General features: G+C 36.1%; 1 protein-coding gene across 2 annotated transcripts; it reads left to right on the top strand.

The window, feature by feature from the left end:
* Positions 1–2,158: 2,158 nt before the first annotated feature.
* On the top strand, positions 2,159–18,355 carry LOC118183852 (peptidoglycan-recognition protein SB1-like). 2 transcript variants are annotated; one of them, XM_035353457.2, is made up of 5 exons: positions 2,159–2,313; positions 9,413–9,520; positions 13,207–13,422; positions 17,286–17,491; positions 17,940–18,355. In XM_035353457.2, exons 2-5 carry the CDS (start codon positions 9,442–9,444, stop codon positions 18,267–18,269), a joined length of 831 nt encoding a protein of 276 aa, XP_035209348.1. In that variant the 5' UTR covers positions 2,159–2,313; positions 9,413–9,441; the 3' UTR covers positions 18,270–18,355. The 2 variants fall into 2 exon arrangements, with proteins under 2 accessions (XP_035209348.1, XP_035209350.1); XM_035353459.2 differs by lacking the exon at positions 2,159–2,313 and adding an exon at positions 4,184–4,320.
* Positions 18,356–18,872: the final 517 nt, after the last annotated feature.

Here is an 18,872-nt window from a genome sequence, read left to right as displayed (position 1 = left end):
TACCAGATTATAAGAAAAAAAAAACGTAGAATTCACCGATGTTTCTTTAAATAATGGATCTGGTAGAATGAAGCCAAAGGCTTTAATCACGTATTAAAAAATTATGAAGAGAAAAGGATTAGACCTCTGGAGTAGTATAAGACAGACGAAGAAAGCAAAACAAAATATAACTTACAGTTATGTCCAAAATAAATTTAGGCAGTTGAAAAATTTGCAGCATTTTTATTATTGGGGAAAAGAGCTCTAAAAGAGGTCAGAAAGCATTTGCCTTAAAATTTTTTTTCAATGTATATCCATATTATCTGTGAGTTAAAACACGAATCTTTTTTCCCAGGAAACCTATTCGCTACGATTGAAACTACTTCGAGCTACCTGCTTTAATTGGTTTGGCTTATTTGATTGCAGCAAAACACGCTAGGGTTATTTACCTAGGAGAATGAATATGTTTGTTTAGGACTTCCTAAGAAAAGTTGGCTACGTCGATGACACGGTTCTAGACGTCAAATCTATGAATCCAAATCATGCACTTACCAAAATACAGAAGAAAATCCCTGATATTGAGAAATGTGGAGCAGGTGGAAGACCTTGCATCCAACCAGAGAAATCAAAGATTCTGCTAATAAGGAAGCACAGGAAAAGAGAACTAATTAACTCTAAAGTCAAATTATTTGGTACTCAACCTTCCAGGGTTGACAAAACAATTTATTTAGGGGTTACCCTCAATAAAAAATTTCACATGGGCCGATCACGTACACAGAATCAGTGGCAAAGCTTTTGGATTAGAATTTCGGCTATTTCCTCTGTTGAAAAGCAAACGTCTATCACTCAACCTTAAAAAGAAGCTTTATATCTCGGTCATTCAACCGATTGTCAAGTATGCTCCCCCAGCCTGGGCAACAGCTAGTGAAGTTAAGAAACTGCAAGTACTACTTCAAAACAAGATGTTTCATCGATGCACTGTACTTACGTAAGAAATAAGATTCTCCACTTTCACTTGAATGTGGAAACCATTCCGGACTTCAATTCCAGAATGAAAGAAAGTTTCTTCAATGAATCCATCTGCAATAACCCTGCCAATTTTGCAGACATCTTAGTATACGAAATTCTAGCACGAAATAAGAGATACCGCCCTTTAGCCGCCCATCTCCTAAAATAAGATCACGGAACAATCAGGAGTAACTCCCTCTTCGAACACGCCAGCCTAGCAACTAACTTCTTGAAGCAAGGTGATTCACTTTCTTTTTCTTTCAGATGTACCTCTGCGGGAGAAAATCACTCTACGGAATCACAACTGCCATGCCCAACTTGGGATACATCAAGGAACTGGCGAAAGCAGGCCTGCTGAAAACATCGCCTGCTGAAAACCAGTATATCTCCCAAAGTTTCAAAGATACTTTGGTGTTTTTCTTGGTATTCAGCAGGATAATTCGTTCCTGCTCTTGGCAGTATCGTCAGAGAATCCTGACTGGGCCTGACATATGATGAAGCCCGAAGATGAGAGTTCTCCATACGAGGTAGAATGCAAGAGATGGTTTTATTGAAAAGTTGTCTTATATATATATATATATACTTGGAGAAAACCACAAAAGCTCCCACGCAGCTAACCCGTTGCCTGGCATTAAACCCACCTCGAACTACCAGCGTTTACGACTTTATTGTTCTATTGTCGGTGGGCCTTCGAACTATGTATTATCAACGGTTTTACCGATCGGCCAATAGTAAAGTTTTGAAATTTATAATTCGATTTATTCCTCTAATTGTATCTGTATTTTATTTGAAAAGGGAGTGTTGGTGCGAGAGACTTTAGAATAATTTCACTTGTCTGTTCTTTCTAAACTTCCCCGTGAAATGTAATATGTCTTCTGTACAAAGAATCAGCGGATCAGTGGGTGAGGATAAACACTCTAAATTGCTTTTTAGTATATTTAGTTCCTGTAAACCTCCAGTGTGTTTTTCCAGCCTTGATTCTTTGACTTATTGTGTTATTTTCAGTATATGTTAGATGGCAAATGTATGAGTTTCTGTTATAAACACAACGGCTTTATGGTTGGATTACTTCTTCTAAAGATTAATTATGAGTCAAGATCAATACTGTTTGCATAGATGCTGTTTCCACCGCACCTGCAATGAATCTCAAGCTTTCAAACTGGGTTACTTTCAGCTGCGACTTTATCACTGCAGGTCATTCAAGACTCCAAAAGCAGGAATTCAAAATTTTTCTATTACAGCGTAATTCGGACAATATTTTTAAGATTCCAGTTTCAGCACATCATCAACCTGCATATACCACGTTATTTTTTTAACAACACCAAGGTATTTGGCATTCGTATATTTATCTGTTCTAGACTATGTATTATATACTACAGGCATATCAATTAGTTGTCTTTTCAAAGAAAGAAGTCTGAGAGATAGATAGTCTGATAGATTTCTTTGTATTTACCTCCATTTCGTTTTATCATATCAATCAAAAAACTGTTTAAGTGCTATGTTTAACTTATCTACACTATATGACGCTCATCAGGGAGATTCTATGTCCAAATTATTAAATAATTTGAATAGATGATGCATCCTATGCTCTTGGTATTCTCTGTGGACTTCGCTAAGTCATTAATGTAGACGTTATATTAAGTACTATTTGTAATTCTAAATGAAACGGTTGAAATTTTAAGTACAGTTTCTGTACTTTACAGCAAAATATCACTTCTAAACTAATAAATCTGAAGGGTACTTACGTATTATCGCAACCAGGTTGGCGCTATTTGTAAGTTTGAGTAAAAAAGTATGAATAGAAAGAAAATGTACATTTATTAATTACAGATAATTTTTAATACAGTTTTTTTATATTATTTTGTTTTAAAATATAAAATAGCAATTAAACCCTTCCGGTTTCGAATTTGAATAAGTTGCAGAATTATTTTTTCGGCGGAAATCTTTTGGCTATTGCTTTTAGCACTGACTGAAAACCGTATTCGCCATAACCATGTACACGTCGACTTATTTTTACTTAAAAAAAAAATCCCAGAATTGCACAAAAATGGCATTGCGCACACTCTTGACTTTATCCATGTACACTGCTATTTTCTCATAAATTACAAAAATTTGCACGAAAATGCAGGAAAATTTTTTGAATCTCCACATGCTCTTTTTACAAAACTACGTATAACACGTAGGGTTGCCGTAAGTAGGGTCGCCAAATTTCGCAATTTATGCGAATTTTGGCCTGGTTGCGTTAATACGTAAGTACCGTCTGAAGCTCTACTGCAGACTATTATTATTATTTTGATTGGCGTAACGATAGGTTGTCTCTGTAAGAAATTCCCTGAAAATTGGGGTAGAACTGCACAGTTAGTGAAAAGGAAATATACCTGCATGACCAATGGTGAAATTCTGGTGTTCCACCTCCTCCTACCTAAACCAATACCTTTATTTTGAAATTTCAACTTCTTTGTTTTGAATACCCGTAAACGGTGGAGTTTATTTCTACGCACAAACTGCGCTTTCTGTTCAGTTTAGGATTTAATGAAAATATTACTTAAAACCGTTCTTACTTAAACGTTCCTATCTGGTATAGTGGCTAATGACGTTGACTGTCGTGCCGATGTACTCGGGTTCCAATTTCGGAAAAGGCAAGGACGTTTTCAAGCATAGCATCTGTGTGGCAAGGGGGACTCAAAATACAAGCTGGGCCGAACGTCCTCTCGAGAGGTTGGTGGTAAGGGAAGGGTTGGGAAAACATCAGACTCCCTCCACCAGGGTCGCTCAAAATGAGGGCGAAACGGTGCAGTTAGCCCGGCGGGATTATACCAATACGACCAAAGGTGAACTTCTGGGGTTCCGTGTTGTCAGTAAATGAACCAATCGGTAGGAATACACCCCAACTGGTATTTATAATTTAATTTTTACTGAAAGAGCTAAAATACCTTGCTCAAATGGGCTTTTAAAGCAAAGAAATGGTGTTCTTACAAAAACCAGTAAAATGAATAATGTATTCACAACTTTAATGCATTCGACAGAGTGCAGCCGTTTCATAAGCTAAAAATATATTTCATAATGCAACAATCGGACGTAAGAATTGAAAAGGATCCCAGATGATGTTTTAAAATGAATTAAATATCCAAGAATATATACTAGTTGACATTGCAGGGTCTTTTACGGCACGCTTTCATGGTTCAAAAGTAAGGATCCTCTCATAGGCTATAAAAATTCAAATGCGGCAAGAGAATAGGCAGTTTTTCACAACCTTGACCATCTCTTCATAAAGTAACCGGTCATGTCGGATACAACACCTTTGTTTTAGAAGGGACGAGGATTACCCAGAAGGTAAGGCGATACTTTTAATATTAAATTTCTCCGAAGAACACACGAATTGTTTTATTCAATTCTGTGATTTTAAATAGTTTAGCTTGGTTATATATTTTCTTATTAAATTTTTAATAGGCTCTTGTACTTAATTTTTGGAATCGCTTTTTAGACTTCACTAAATTGAGCTGAGCTGACTAGCGAGAATAGTCTCAGAATGAAAATGAAATTTTTTCACACGACTAGCTACACATCTTTTAAACTGAAAGCTGTGAGAAAAATTCAAAAGACTTATTTGCTTCATCAGCATAACAATCCGAACAAACTTCATTTGACAAAAACTGATAAAAGCAACTTAAACTTGATAAAACTCTTAGACCAAGTGCAGATATATATATATATATAAACAAACAGTTTATAAGATATTTCTCCCGCCTTCCTCGCCGTGCCTTCGTGGTGTAATGGCCAGCACACAGGGCCGGTATTCCAGAGGTCCATGATTCGATTCCCGGCGAAGGCGATTGCTCAGTTTTTCATCTCTCTGGCTTTTCCAATTAAACTAATGTCTCTACAATGGCGCCCGAACTAAAAGGGTGTTGTATTATGATTCTCCTCACCCAGGATTTGGCGATTGGGTCTCCTAAAAACCCTAGTCGCCCTTTAAAAGGGGGAGTATATTAGGTATTTCTCCCGCCTTTCTAGCGCGCCTTCGTGGTGTAGTGGTTCTGCACGCTGGGCCGGTATTCCAGAGGTCCGTGGTTCGATTCCCGGCAAAGGCATTGCTAATTTTTCATCTTCCCTGCTTCCAAAAAATCTTAATGTCTCTACAAGTTTAATTAATGTCTCTACAAGTAATAATATCTTAATGTCTCTACAAGTAAATATTGAAATTACGTGTGTACTGTAGAATAACAATCATTCTAATATGTGAAAAGTATTGAACGTAATCAGGAAATCTCAGTTTTTATTTGCGTATTTATATTAAAAAAAATCCTAAAGCTTTCAGATATTACATTACGCCCGAAGGCGTTTAACTTTTTTACATTAACTTTTTAACATTTACTTTTTTTAACGTTTAGTGTGTTACCTTTATTTGTTAAATATAATGTTCTTCGCACTTAAACCACAAAATTCAATTCAACAGCAATATCGCAAAATAATTTTAAAATGAGCATATCTTTAGAATTTCCGATACATAGTCTCGTGAGCTGGGGATAAAAAAGTTTTTTTTTTTTTTTTTTTTTTTTTTTTCCGTACAGTGTTGCCATTGCTCGCTTTGAAATCGTTGAATTTCTTAATAAAAATTTCGTTAAAGTTTTACACAATATGTAAAAGATAATAAAACAAATTCTAAATTCGGTCTTCCAGATGCCCATATTCGGGTGGAAACGTACGTTATTCAAAATTTGATGGCTTTAGGTACCGTTGTTTTATCACAATGAGAGAAACATACATACATTTATGCAGATTCTTCATTGGGCTCTAATATTTGGTGGCAGCAGTTCGAAAAATGAACCGAGATTTAAAGTTTTCAACGCAAAATGCCAAAACGAAATTAACAGCCATTCTGGGCTCACGTCCTGTGGGTTAAAATTTGGTGCATGCAATGAGGTGGTGCTTGCAAAAGTGTAAAAAAATGTATTCAAATATGCAACTGAAATGCAACAAATGTACAGATACAAACAAAAGGCAAAAAATACAAATACACAAATGAGCAAAAATGATGCAAACAAATGGTTCTGCGGAGAATTACGTTGCATAGCTCCACTTGAAAGTTAATATAATGTTTTCTTTGCGTTTAATAATATTAATTCTTTCCGCAAATACTGCCTGAGAACATTAATGTAAACAGTGCAATAAAAACACTTTAAAATAGTTATCATTTATTTTTTTAAAACGGCTTAAGATACAGAATAAAAATGTTGAATAGAGCAAAATGTCTCTAACTGATAATAAAGCTTTATTATAATCTATTTGTTTCAAAACAGATCCTCAATGATCAAGATCCTCAATGTTTTTCAAGAGTATATTTTCCGAAAATATCATTAACTCAAATTTTTTATTATTCATATCCTCCTTTCTTTATTCAATTTTGGCAAGTCCGATGTAGTTAAATATTTTCGGATCCAAGCAAAAAAAGTTGAATTTTGCTTTATTCTAAACAAGCTTGCATTTAAGAAATAAATGAAAATTTTTCTATGAAATGCATTTTTGAATATTTGAAGACACAAAAATGTTAACTGCTGATGACAGTTATAAATCAGTTATAACGAAAGGATCTAGATAACTACGAGACTGGAAATTACATTTTATTAGGTTTCCTGAAAAGAAGCTATTCAGAAGTGACCAACCAGATCACTCCCACATGTTTAGATACAGATAGCTCTCTCGTGTTTTTCCATAAATTTAATTCGATGGCGGATCTGATTGGTTTCATAATTTTTTATGTACTTTTCCTCATAATTTTTTATGTACTTTCCTAAACTTTGACGCACTTAATTTTCTTCCCTTTCAATAAATATTAGGCATACCAAAACACGGTAGCTTATGGTAACTTTGATATATTCTTCTTCTTCAGTTGGAATTTTTAGAAGAAATAATATGTTGACGTGTTTGAATTTATATGCCGTTAAAAGTTTTTATCAAATGCTAAATGTTTGCTGTTTGTCTATCCAAAGAGCATTCGTTGTTAACTTTGATAGCTCAATAATCTTCTAAATTAATAATAGATTTTATTAGAACTTACATTTTAAATTTTCGAATATTTAAAATTAAGCTATATGATACATTTTAATTAGAAAAATACAGAAAAATGTCTCTCTTCAAACAACTATAAGAGGAACAAAAACTTTAAATTGTTTTTGACTGCTGGTCACTTCATCTTTCCGAGAATTCTTTAAGAAATACTCTATCCGTGCTTTTTCTCAAGACTTCGTGGTGGTCGATAAAATAGCTGAAGACGTTACACTACTTTAGCTTTTGTTACCTTACCTTGTAAGAGACATTAGGTATTTTTTGAAAGCAGGAGAGATGAAAAGTGAGCAATTCTCTAGCCGTGACTCCAGCCAGCGACCTCTCGAATACGCGCCGAGCGTGCTGACCACTACACCACGAAGGCATGCTAAGAAGGAGGGAGAAATACCTTATCTACTCCCCCTTTTAAAGGGTGACTGGGGATTAGGGGACCCAGTCGCCAAATTCTGGTGGTGGAATATCATCATACACCACCTTGTTTAGTTCGGGCGCCATGTAGAAACATTAGGTATTTTTTGAAAGCAGGAGAGATGAAAAGTGAGCAATGCCCTCGCCGGGACTCCAACCACCGACCTCTCGAATACGCGCCGAGTGTGCTGACCACTACACCACGAAGGCCTGTTAAGAAGGCGGGAGAAATACCTTATAACCTTTCTTTTTTACCAAAGCTTACACTTTCCCTTTTGCTATATCTTCACTTTTGCAGACGCTTAATAAAATAAATCACTAAATTGCAAGAGAAACGCTCCAATTTAAAATTATATAAAACAGCAACCTTGTGTTGGTCAGCTTTGAACGAAACTCTATCGATTGCAATGTCGGTTATCATATTTATATCAAAAGCGATGGTTTTAGCAAAGTGAACATGTACTTAGCGCCATCAGTAGAGAAAAACAGTTATGAAATATGAAAAATCTAAGCTACTAGTTCTAAAAGTGTTAGGAAGGACTGAATTGGCATTAATGTTAACTAAAGGAGATGAATTTTTATGAATGTTAAAAACTTCAAGGAAATCAAATTCGCAGATTAAAGAAACGTTATGGATAATTTTCATAGAACCAAAGTCAAAATTGTAATTATGTTTCCAACTACGATTGACTATCAAAGATTTGTTTATTTCAGCTTTTCGGACATCAGCTTCGTGTACCTTGACGCGAAATTTCAACGCTCTTTGAGTTCGACCAGTGAATAAGAAATGTTATAAATTTACTTTAAATCCTAGGGAATTTCTAACATATCTATTTGTTAGAAATTTAATTTCTATATATCTAGTTTGCTCGCATCCGAAATGGAGAAATAAAAATAATTTTCCATAGGCAGTCGTAGTTGGAAACATAATCACTATTTTGATTTTGGTTCTGTAGAAATTATCCATAAAGCTCCTGCAGTTGCTGTCTTGGATTTCTTTGAAGCTTTTAACATCACAAAAAATTATCTTATTTAATTAATGATATTAATTTTAAACTAGTCCTTCCTAATGCCTTTAGGATTCTGATGTTTTAGGTTTTCAGATTTCATTACTGTTCTACTGGACAGATGGCGCTAAGTTCGTGTCCACTTTGTTCCGCCTATAGCTTTCAATATAAATGCGGTCATCCCTCTTCCAATTTTGCAAACTTTATTTGCTCCTGAAGAAAAAGTATTGCGTTTGTTTGCCTTCGAAATCCTGCGAGTTTTATGCAAAATGTATGCCAAAATATGTTTACTGTTTTGTTTAATTTTTAATAAAATCATGCCAACAGCATGTGAACAGTCGAATCCGCTGTAACGAACGAGCATTTTGGTCTCTTCCAGTTTCCTATATAAATATTATTTCAAGCTGTTACAGCGAACTTCTAAAAGTATAAAAATCGGATATGAACCTGGATGGATGTCTTCGATAGAATTTTTCTTTTTGTATTCTTTATATTTTTCTAAAACTTTATGCAACTGTTAACGAAAGGATTGCTAGACTTTAAAATTTTCTACGCTAAGGATACTAGGACCTACATTCCCCATTTATCCCCTTAACGTTACTTTTCTTTTAGCTTCATCCCCACTTTTTTCATGTTATGCAACAAACATGCAACTCTTAAAGAACGAGAATACGATAAGCATATCTTAAGATACTATATGGTGTATATGACCATTGAGTTCTCTGAATCCACTCGAATTTTTTAATTGAACTGCCAGTCAGAACTCTGTTCGAGGCTTATGTTATGACAGAAATTTTAAAATTTTCACTATTTAGGGAAAGAGAAAGTAGTGAATCTCAAAATCATCAATCAAAATTATCGGATCAGATATAGCGAAGAGTCCCTTGAAATTCGTTATAGTGGATATTTCATTTCAAGTGAAACTAATGTGATTTCATTCTCAGGTTTTTCTGCTGCGAGTAAAAGAAACACTATGAAGTACAGTCATATTCAACTGTATTGGATCATCCTTGCTAACACTTTACATACATTCCATTGCTGTTATGCACCACGTAAGTAGCATTATCGTTTGAAAATTTTTTGCTTATAGAAGAAAAGAAAATTGATTTGTCCAGATAATTTCTAATAACATATTACTTATGTATCTGCCCTTTTCTTTACTAATTTTACCTTTTATTATCTGAGGGAGGAATTACATGGTGTATACCATTTCTCACGGGATAGTCTAAAAAATACATGTAAAGACGCATTAATGTTGCTGTATTGTGTATTTTAAAGAAGTCCAATATATTCTTCCTTACACAGTTCACTTTTTCTTCTATCCGTGCATATATTTTGCGTTGTTACTCTAAATTAGAAGTTTCCTAATTCATATGTTAAAAACACTCGAGGGGAAAAAACACGCGAGACGATGTTTTAGGCAAATAAATAAAATATGCGAATGGTATTTAAGCCTAAAAAGCTAACCTTACTATAAAGAAACGTTGAAGCTAATCATTCGTAAAAAATACGGCTACCAACATTTTACTTCCAAGCGTGGTTTAGTTTAAAATTTTCAAAAAAGTGTTTTACATCAAAGATTAAGAGAAAAATATCATCGCCATATGAATATATCAATATATTGTTACGAAATGTAAAGGCGCGGTGAGATGGCTTCCCCGTAAAGCAGTTTTAGGGTTGCCGTAAAATGGCAAGGGAAAGCTGGGTTGCCACATTTGGCAAAAAATCACCCATTTGACAACAAAATTTGCGATATACCATAGACGGTTGGAGAACCTTCTGGAACGAATTCTTACCGGTTTAGCTCAGAATGTTCTCGAACACAAGCCGAAAGCTATATAAACCCTGCTTGTCCGCAGTCAGTTAGTGTGCGTCTCTCATCGAGTGAGTGTGTCTCGTCTAGCGAGTCAATCCCTGCGGAGACGATCGCGTTGACAGCCGGCCAGCGAGTGCCGAGTGGGTCGTCGAGTGCACCGAAAGAGTCTCGTAGAGTATCGCGGTTAGTGCATCGTCGAGAGAGAGAGAGTGTTCAGCTCCGGAAACGACTGAACCGAGAGTCAGGAGTTGTGCTCTGTGTGTCATCGAGTGCATTGCGAGTTGTAGCGTGGGGAGTCTCGAGAGTACGTGGAGTTCCGAAAACGACCAAGCAGAGTCAGGAGCTGTGCTCTGTGTGTCATCGAGTGCATTGCGAGTTGTAGCGTGGAGAGTCTCGAGAGTACGTGGAGTTCCGAAAACGACCAAGCAGAGTCGGGAGCTGTACTCCGGAAAGCAGAGTCGGGTGCTTTGCAGGAAGCTGTCTCCACCGTGATAGCCTGATAACCTGAAGGCTGTGTCTCTGATTGTTTTAGCGTGTTTATAGTAGATTTTCGAGGACTATAAAATGTGTTATTGGAGCTGTCCTGATTAATACTGTGTAAATAAAGTGTGTTTCGATACTTCATTAAGTGTCGTCGTTAATCACTCCAAATCTACGAATCCCGTACGAACGTAAAGGAAGAAAATAACGTAACAACTGCTGTCAGAAAGAGAAAAACGCAACAATGTCATTGCCATTTAGCAGTAGAATATTTAGAGCTTTTATTTCAAGGTTAGTTTCTGAAATAGTAGATGAATTCTGTTTAAGAAACTTTGTACGTTTTTTTTTTTTTTTTTTTTTTTTTTTTTTCCATCTTAGAGTTAGTGGCTTTCATAATGATATCAAATATCATATGCGACTAGTAATTATCAATGAAAAATATTCCATTCGAGTATCTACGTTTTTTTGCATTTTGTTCTTTGGAGCCTGTACTACATGCACAATATTTTTACCAGCAGTACATGTAGCTTCGAAATAGTTGACCATATGTGTCAGTTTTGAACAATAAATTCCAGTTTCTTTGACTTATGATGAAAGAACTCTCGCATCAAATATTTTCGTTTATGCTTTCTGTTCTTTCATCGGCTTCACTCTCTTCATTGGAAGGAAATAAAATTTTGAGAAAAACTTCAGGTTTGTCATATAATCATTTATCCTTCTTGCCATAGTGGCAATTAATGTCAGAAGTTACAGCTATAAGCTTATTCGATAAACAAGCAAAATTAAAAACATAATTGAGACGAATTTCAAAATTATCACTCACGTAGAAGCTAATCATTCATAAAATTTACTTCTCGCATTATCCCTTTAAGTGTTAAGCTATTTTGATGATTTTGGTACATAAACTGTCATTTTTTTAATTGCAAAAATCAAATGTTTAGTACAAAGTAAAATATACTTAGTAGTTAAAAACTGATATTTTGAATCACATGCATAAACATTTTAAGGTTTTGTATCCAGTGCATATTCGCTTGAGGCGGCTGTCACTCAGGGTGGCAGTGGTAAAGTTCGCTTCTAGTGTAGCACTATTTTCTAAAAATTTAAAAAAATTACTATTTTCTATAAAAATAAATAAATAAATAGAAATAAATAAAAGCGAATACCTATTAGTAATTCAGTTTTGTGTGGTATAACTGGAAACAATTTTCCAAGCAACACACCAACTCCACAATCAGTACAACAGAATAGTGTTTCCTTTCTTATCTTTTCCCCATTTTCATACTTTTTTGAACAACAAACTTTTCAGTGTCCTGTAGACTCAATAAATACATAATAAATAAAACTAACCAAATAAACTTCTTACGATAAAGTTAATGTCTCACGATAACTACTGACGAGAAATAAACTTATATTACTTACGATATTATATTTGGGTATATAACTTACGATATTGTATTTGGGTATAACAATACGGTGCACTCAAAAAAAAAAAAAAAAAAAAAAAATTACCCCGAGTAATACTCGGGCGTGACATTTTGGAGCACCAGTGCTCGGGCATGACAGCTAGAAGGTTATAGCTGAATAATATAAGCAAACGATCTAAAATAGTACGGATTGCAAGTGTTTCAAGGTCAACTAAGGATACACGAAAGGACGGAACATGTATTGAAAAGGGAGTAGAGAAATTTACGAAACGTGCCAAGTGATGTCTTAAAAATCACGAATGATTAGTTTTCGAGGGTTCTTAAAAATAATTAAATAAATAAAATGTAATATAAATCTGTATTTCAAATACGTGAGCTTCCACTATTTTTTTTTACTTTTATTTATTTCTATTTATTTATTTTTATTTATTTATTCTTATAGAAAATAATTTTTTTTTTAAATTTTTAGAAAATAAGGCTGCACTAGAAGCGAACTTTACCACTGCCACCGTGAGTGGCAGCCGCCTCAAGCGAATATGCACTGGATGAAAAACCTTAAAATTTTTATGCATGTAATTCAAAATATCAGTTTTTAACTACTAAGAAATGCCACAGTATTCCTGTTGGGAAAATCGCCTCCAACTATACATGCGAGCTCGTCGCCATCAAAAGTGCTCTGGAGATTTATCTCTCTAAAGAAGACCTCCAGGGGCATCATCATCTCTGACTGCAGATCAGCATTGCAAGCGATCCAGAAGGGCAAATGTCAACTCAGTCATCAGATCATTGAGTTCACAAACAAAATCATTGCTGCCCAAAGATCCTGCATCTTACAATGGATACAGAATCATAATGATTAATATATGTTATTCCACTTATTTTCTAACCGTTGCAAATTTCTTTCTCGAAAATAATGTTGACCATGTCAACTTTTTATAAAATAAATGCGTACAAGTTTTATTGTTTCAGTATGTGACGTCCGTTCCATTTATGTTTATAATTCAATTGGTTTTTCCAGAAAATGTTGAATCCAACGTAGCTTGTGATGCCTTGAGTCCATATCTAGTAAACCGGACTATGTGGAAAAGTAAGGAGCCTTCTGGAATAATAGAATGCTTAACTAGTCCGGTGGACTACATTATTATACATCATACGGCACTTCGCGGCTGTACTACAACTGAGACTTGTATGAAAAGGACAAAAAAACTTCAGAAAATTCATAAAAAGATCAAAAGTAAGTGAATTTAGAATAATAGGAGTTAATAACATTTAGCAATACCACATATTTATGACAAATGTTTTTTTGGTGTTAAATGCCTTTTAGTGAATGAAATATGCATAGGCATGGCTATTTCAAAATAACCAGAATTACAACACAGCAAGAGAGCATTTCGTAATTACGGATCGTATCGCTAGGTGGTGTTGTTAACATACACTTATTTAAGACACAATAACACGCCGAATAAATACTAATTCAGAAGTCAAACAACAAAAATCAGCGTTATATTTACAAAATTTTCACAGGACTAGTTTCGATGGTTTTACCGAACCACCATCTTCAGCTTCAAAACCGCAAATGAACAAGATAGGAAATAATGATTAGATAAGATAAGAAAGCCTGGACAAGAATAAGCAAGTGGCGCCATCTGTTGGTGAAACCAGAACTAAAACATAATTTCTTTAAAGGCCGAAAGCAAATTTGGATTGGAATTAGGATCGTTAACTAGAAAGATTCCATCGTTAACTAGAAAAATTCCATAACATCTTCCATTGGAGAACTGGATTTTCTAGAGGCATTTCACATTCATAAAAATCTTTCTGTTATAGTTAACGATCCTAATTCCAATCCAAATTTGCCTTCGGCCTTTAAAGAAATTATGTTTTAGTTCTGGTTTCACCAACAGATGGCGCCACTTGCTTATTCTTGTCCAGGCTTTCTTATCTTATCTAATCATTATTTCCTATCTTGTTCATTTGCGGTTTTGCAGCTGAAGATGGTGGTTCGGTAAAACCATCGAAACTAGTCCTGTGAAAATTTTGTAAATATAACGCTGATTTTTGTTGTTTGACTTCTGAATTACGCTTATTTGTTAAGTGGCACCAGTCTGAGTAAAGAGATTCAACTTTGTTCTTATATGCGTGTTCCTGCTGGCAGCATTCTCTCATTTTTTTAATATGAGACCGCAAAGAAAACTACAGCTTAGACAGATTTTACGCTTTTTTTTTTTTTTTTTTTTTTGGAGACCTTTTAAAAATGAAGCTTTGAAAAATGGCAAACGCAGTAGTAGTTTTCCAGATTCAAACAGAGGCATATCAGTTGAAAACTGCTACGACTTAGACTCCACTTGGAAATGAGGGGAAATTAAAAATGAGGGAAGCGTTGATAAAGATAGATAAGTTATTAATTGAGATTTCCGAGAAATTACTGAACAGGTTTCAGAAGAAAATATCTAGCTTATAATTTTTGATGAAGCAGAATACGAAAGTTGTGTCTCACTCACTCCATTCGTTAGATTTTCTTCTTAGTCAGTGCGACATTTTCTGATACCTGCATACAGAAATCTTTTCAGACAAAATAAAGGCAGTTCATTTATGTGGATGAGGTATAAGAACGTATGTTGTTTGTATATTTTTCAGTGCTAAGTGTTCTAGAACTAGTTCCATGTTTTTAGTTGAGGGGAAAATGTATCGATGCCGGTGGAGGACACTTTCAAGGAGGCAGGAATTTATAATGTAAAGTATGTTTTAAGTTGTTAAAGATAGTTCTGGTTATTTTGGGGTATTCTCTCGTCTTAAATATTAAGTTCTTTTAAACCAAAAGATGCCACAAACCTTAAATACTAAACGATAATTCTTATTTCATTAGTAGTAATTAAGAACTATTTACGAACATGACGGAAGTTGTGGAATGATAAGCTCTGAAACTTAATTCCTCAGTTATTAGTTATAGTCAATTCTCGATTGTTTGAGGGATGAATTAATCGAGTTCTGTCTAAAAAAGAATTTAGGCATTAAAAATGAGGGAAAGTCACCACTAGAAGCTATCAAGCGTTGTTTTGGCCTCCTTGGTGATTGCGGTGATTTGTGCCCAGAGGGCGCACCGCACAAAGAGTTAGTTGCGTTACAGAACGTAAGGGAAGCGGACACGCCAAAATGTCGGGCGTATTACCGCTAATTGAGGTAATTGCATCGTATCTGTCAGGTGGCAGAAAACTAGTATGATGTATGAATTCACATGCCAGGTGGCAGAATATGTCTATCATGTACATGCCAGGAGGCATAACGCTAGTAAACATGCCAGGTGGCACACGACTTATAAATAAATTGTAAATAAATGTACAGTAAAATATCTTGGTGCAATAGATCAAGGAACACGCATCAACAACCTTCTGATCATTTGGATACGTACAAGCGTGGAATAAGCTGTTTATGAAAAATACAAAATGGCGAAGACATTATTTTTTCTCAAGAGAGAATGGCCACATTTACGTTACATACCGCGAAACCATCGCGCAGCCATCCATTTAATTGCCAAGAATGAGATACAAGATGCACTACCAGTATTTCCCTACTTTTAGCTATTCCGCCGTTGGTTGGCCCTTGTAACTTAAATTCAAAGGAGTTGAATGCAAGATCGTTAAAGATCAGAGGTTCATTGAAACTTTAAGGGGGACCGACATATGATAGGAAGCATTCTGCATTTCTTCTCCGTTACTTTTTTGAAGTCCAGACCAGTTATTAGACGCGATCTCGTACACTGAAGTGCCACTCAATTAGGGATATCAAGGGCTGTGCAAATTGTGTAGTGCTGCGCATCATTTATACGCAAGTGAGGGCGCTGTGGTAACTGCATATATAGCGCGTACTGTGGTTGTTCTGAATTAGTTGTTGGAATTGCCAGTATGAATAAACTGCCTGATTTAGACGCCTTCGATCGCATCGTGGACAAATCGTAGGTGGGGGACGCATGGGCCATTCAATTTCCGAAATCGTCAGACAGCTAGGAGTTTCAAGGTTGACAGTGTCAAGAGTATTGCAAGAATACATGGATACTGGACAAAACACTAGCGATCGGGCAAACTGCAAAGGACAATTAACCTTGACAGTGCGTGGTGAGAGACGGCTCAGGAATATTGTACGTAGCCAGCGAAGCAAAACATTAGCTCAAATTACCACCCAGTTGAATGACGGCGCCAGTCATACAGTCAGTAAATGGACTGTGTAACTCCCGCTTCACCATATGGGTTTCGGGAGCCGTCGACCTACAAGAGTACCATTGCTCAATGCTCGCCATCGGGCTGCACATCTTGCCTGGGCAATACAGTACAATGACTGGAGTGTAGAGGACTGGAAACGAGTATCACGGAGTGATGAGTCTCGATTCCTACTACTTAACGCCGACGGGAGGCTGAGAATATGGCGTCAGGCTCATGAAGCCATGGATCCTGCATGCCAGGTTGGAACTGTACAAGGGCTTGATGGCTCAATCATGGTCTAGTTGTTTTTTCGTGGCACTGTTTGGGATCTTTGGTGAGTGTACCAACCTCCCTCAATGCAATTCGGTACGTAGAGTTGCTGGGTGATCACCTCCATCCTTTTATTCTGTTGTGTTATCTGCACGGTAATGGAGTTTTCCAGCAAAACAACTGTATCTTTCACAAGTCTCTTTTGGTTACTGGCTGGTTGGATAAGCATTCCTGAAACTTTTCTGTCATAGATTGGCCATCTAGAAGAAGACTTAAATCCTATTGAGGATCTTTGGATGTTTTGGAACAAGGCGTGAAAGGCCATCACACAGCACCAACGAACCTTACTGAATTATGCACAGCTTTGGCCAATGTTTGGCAAGCCATTCCCGTGGAACGTTTCCAGAAATTTGGGGAATCTATGCCTCGTCGTGTGGCACCCGTTATCAAGGCTAGAGGAGACACAACTCGTTACTAAGTAAGTATCCCTAATTCAGTGGAACTTCAGGTGTATTTTGTTACACATGTTAAGCATCATTGCAGTATTTAAATTTCCCACTGAATTCAATAAATTACCCATAGTACCTTTTGTTTCTCACTGTTTATTGGATGTTGTTCGTTTCGATTTTAGAATGGCGAGACATTGGATATCATTTTCTGATTGGAGGAGATGGTCGAGTGTATGAAGGCCGTCCCTGGCAAAGAGTTGGAGCCCATACCAAGTACCACAACCGCAATTCGATCAGCATAGCCTTCATAGGTAATTACGACAAGATCTGCCCAACTGATGAAATGGTATCGCTCGTACCTAAAATAGTCTATTGCGGAGTGGAGAAAGTAAGCATTGTAGTTTAGTGTAATCATTATTATTATTAGCAATTACAAAAGCATTTCAAAATAGATCAATAGGAAGAACGCACAAGCAAAACTAGAGATCAATGTTTAGTTATGTTGCAAAATTGTAAGGGTATTTTCTAAAACTCAGTAGACAAAAATATATTTGATAATCATCAAATTAACGAAGTTATAAATTAATATGTAAGAATTTGTATTTCTTATGATGGAAATATTATCTTCTCAGTTGTTTATAATTATAAAAGTAATAAGTCAGTATATTCGGTTATAGGTTCCTAGTACTTTATTGTGGGTTGTAACTTACCCATCGACAAAAATGGAACAGAGTCATTGAATAAGCACATTCCATAAGCTACATATATGATGTATCTTTTTTCATTTTATTTGATTACTTTTTCATCATTTATCTCTTACATGTTTATGTTTAAAGGGTTATGTCAAGAGAAATTTTCAAGTGATAGGTCATCGAGATGCTTACTGTACCTCGTGCCCAGGTGATTCACTTTACGAACTCATCAAACAATGGCCACCATTCCCGTCAGAAGTTCCTATTCCTTCCTACACATGTGATGCTAAAACCAACACAACAGAAGCTCCTGATCCAGAGAGTACTGATGTAACGGAAGAACCGGATACTGAAGAAACGGAAGAACCAACTCTAGTTTCCGATGTTCAAGACGAAGTAACAACTCCGAAGCCACATAGTGTCTACTATTACATTCTGGTTCCACGGCAAAAAATCTCATGTTGTTATAGCTGAAAGTGAAAGGAATGTATAATGTGTTTCAGGCTATGTCCTGTTAATTGATCATTGAATAACGGCAAAATAAAATTTTCTAATTTTAATATTTATATTAATTCATTCAAGTATTACTTTTATACCACGAATTTCTAACAAAATATTCTTACGCTGAAAGCTGAAAATAGAGACTCATTGTTAAGAAAAGCTTGGATCGTAACATTGTAGTTTATTTAGTTTATTTGATTAAGAAAAAGCATGCGAAGTGCTATCTGCCTGAAGGCAGGGCTCAGGCAAACTGGTTAGTACGAGGGCAATCCCAAAAAAAAGGTCTCCTATTTTTTGGGGACGTAGAGAAAGTTTTAATACGGTTGTTGGCAACACTGTTGTGAGTGGTGCCTTCTCCGCTACCACATAAGCACGCAGGCGCTTCGCTCGGATGCTCAGTCTTGGCTTGGCAGCCATTTGAAATGGAGCTCCCGACAAACGTTACCGCCAAGTGCGAAGCGCGCGCAGTTATTCGATTTTTGAACGCAAAAGGCGTTAAACCAGTTGAAATTCGCCGCCTATTGACGGAAGTGTATGGACAGTCGTGCATGGATGTCAAAAACGTTCGCAAGTGGC

The sequence above is a fragment of the Stegodyphus dumicola genome, chromosome 5 (assembly GCF_044657685.1).
Source record: "Stegodyphus dumicola isolate Sdum_Otavi_A_Nest chromosome 5, ASM4465768v1".
In the NCBI taxonomy this organism is placed as follows: Eukaryota; Metazoa; Arthropoda; class Arachnida; order Araneae; family Eresidae; genus Stegodyphus; species Stegodyphus dumicola.
This window is presented reverse-complemented; position numbering and strand designations above follow the sequence as displayed.

What these genes read in the sequence shown, in the direction of transcription:
- LOC118183852 (XM_035353457.2), top strand. Translation starts at nt 9,442, where the DNA reads ATGAAGTACAGTCATATTCAACTGTATTGGATCATCCTTGCTAACACT. An exon ending in CCATTGCTGTTATGCACCAC is followed by an intron (nt 9,521 to 13,206) that starts GTAAGTAGCATT and finishes TGGTTTTTCCAG; the next exon opens with AAAATGTTGAATCCAACGTA. An exon ending in AATTCATAAAAAGATCAAAA is followed by an intron (nt 13,423 to 17,285) that starts GTAAGTGAATTT and finishes TTTCGATTTTAG; the next exon opens with AATGGCGAGACATTGGATAT.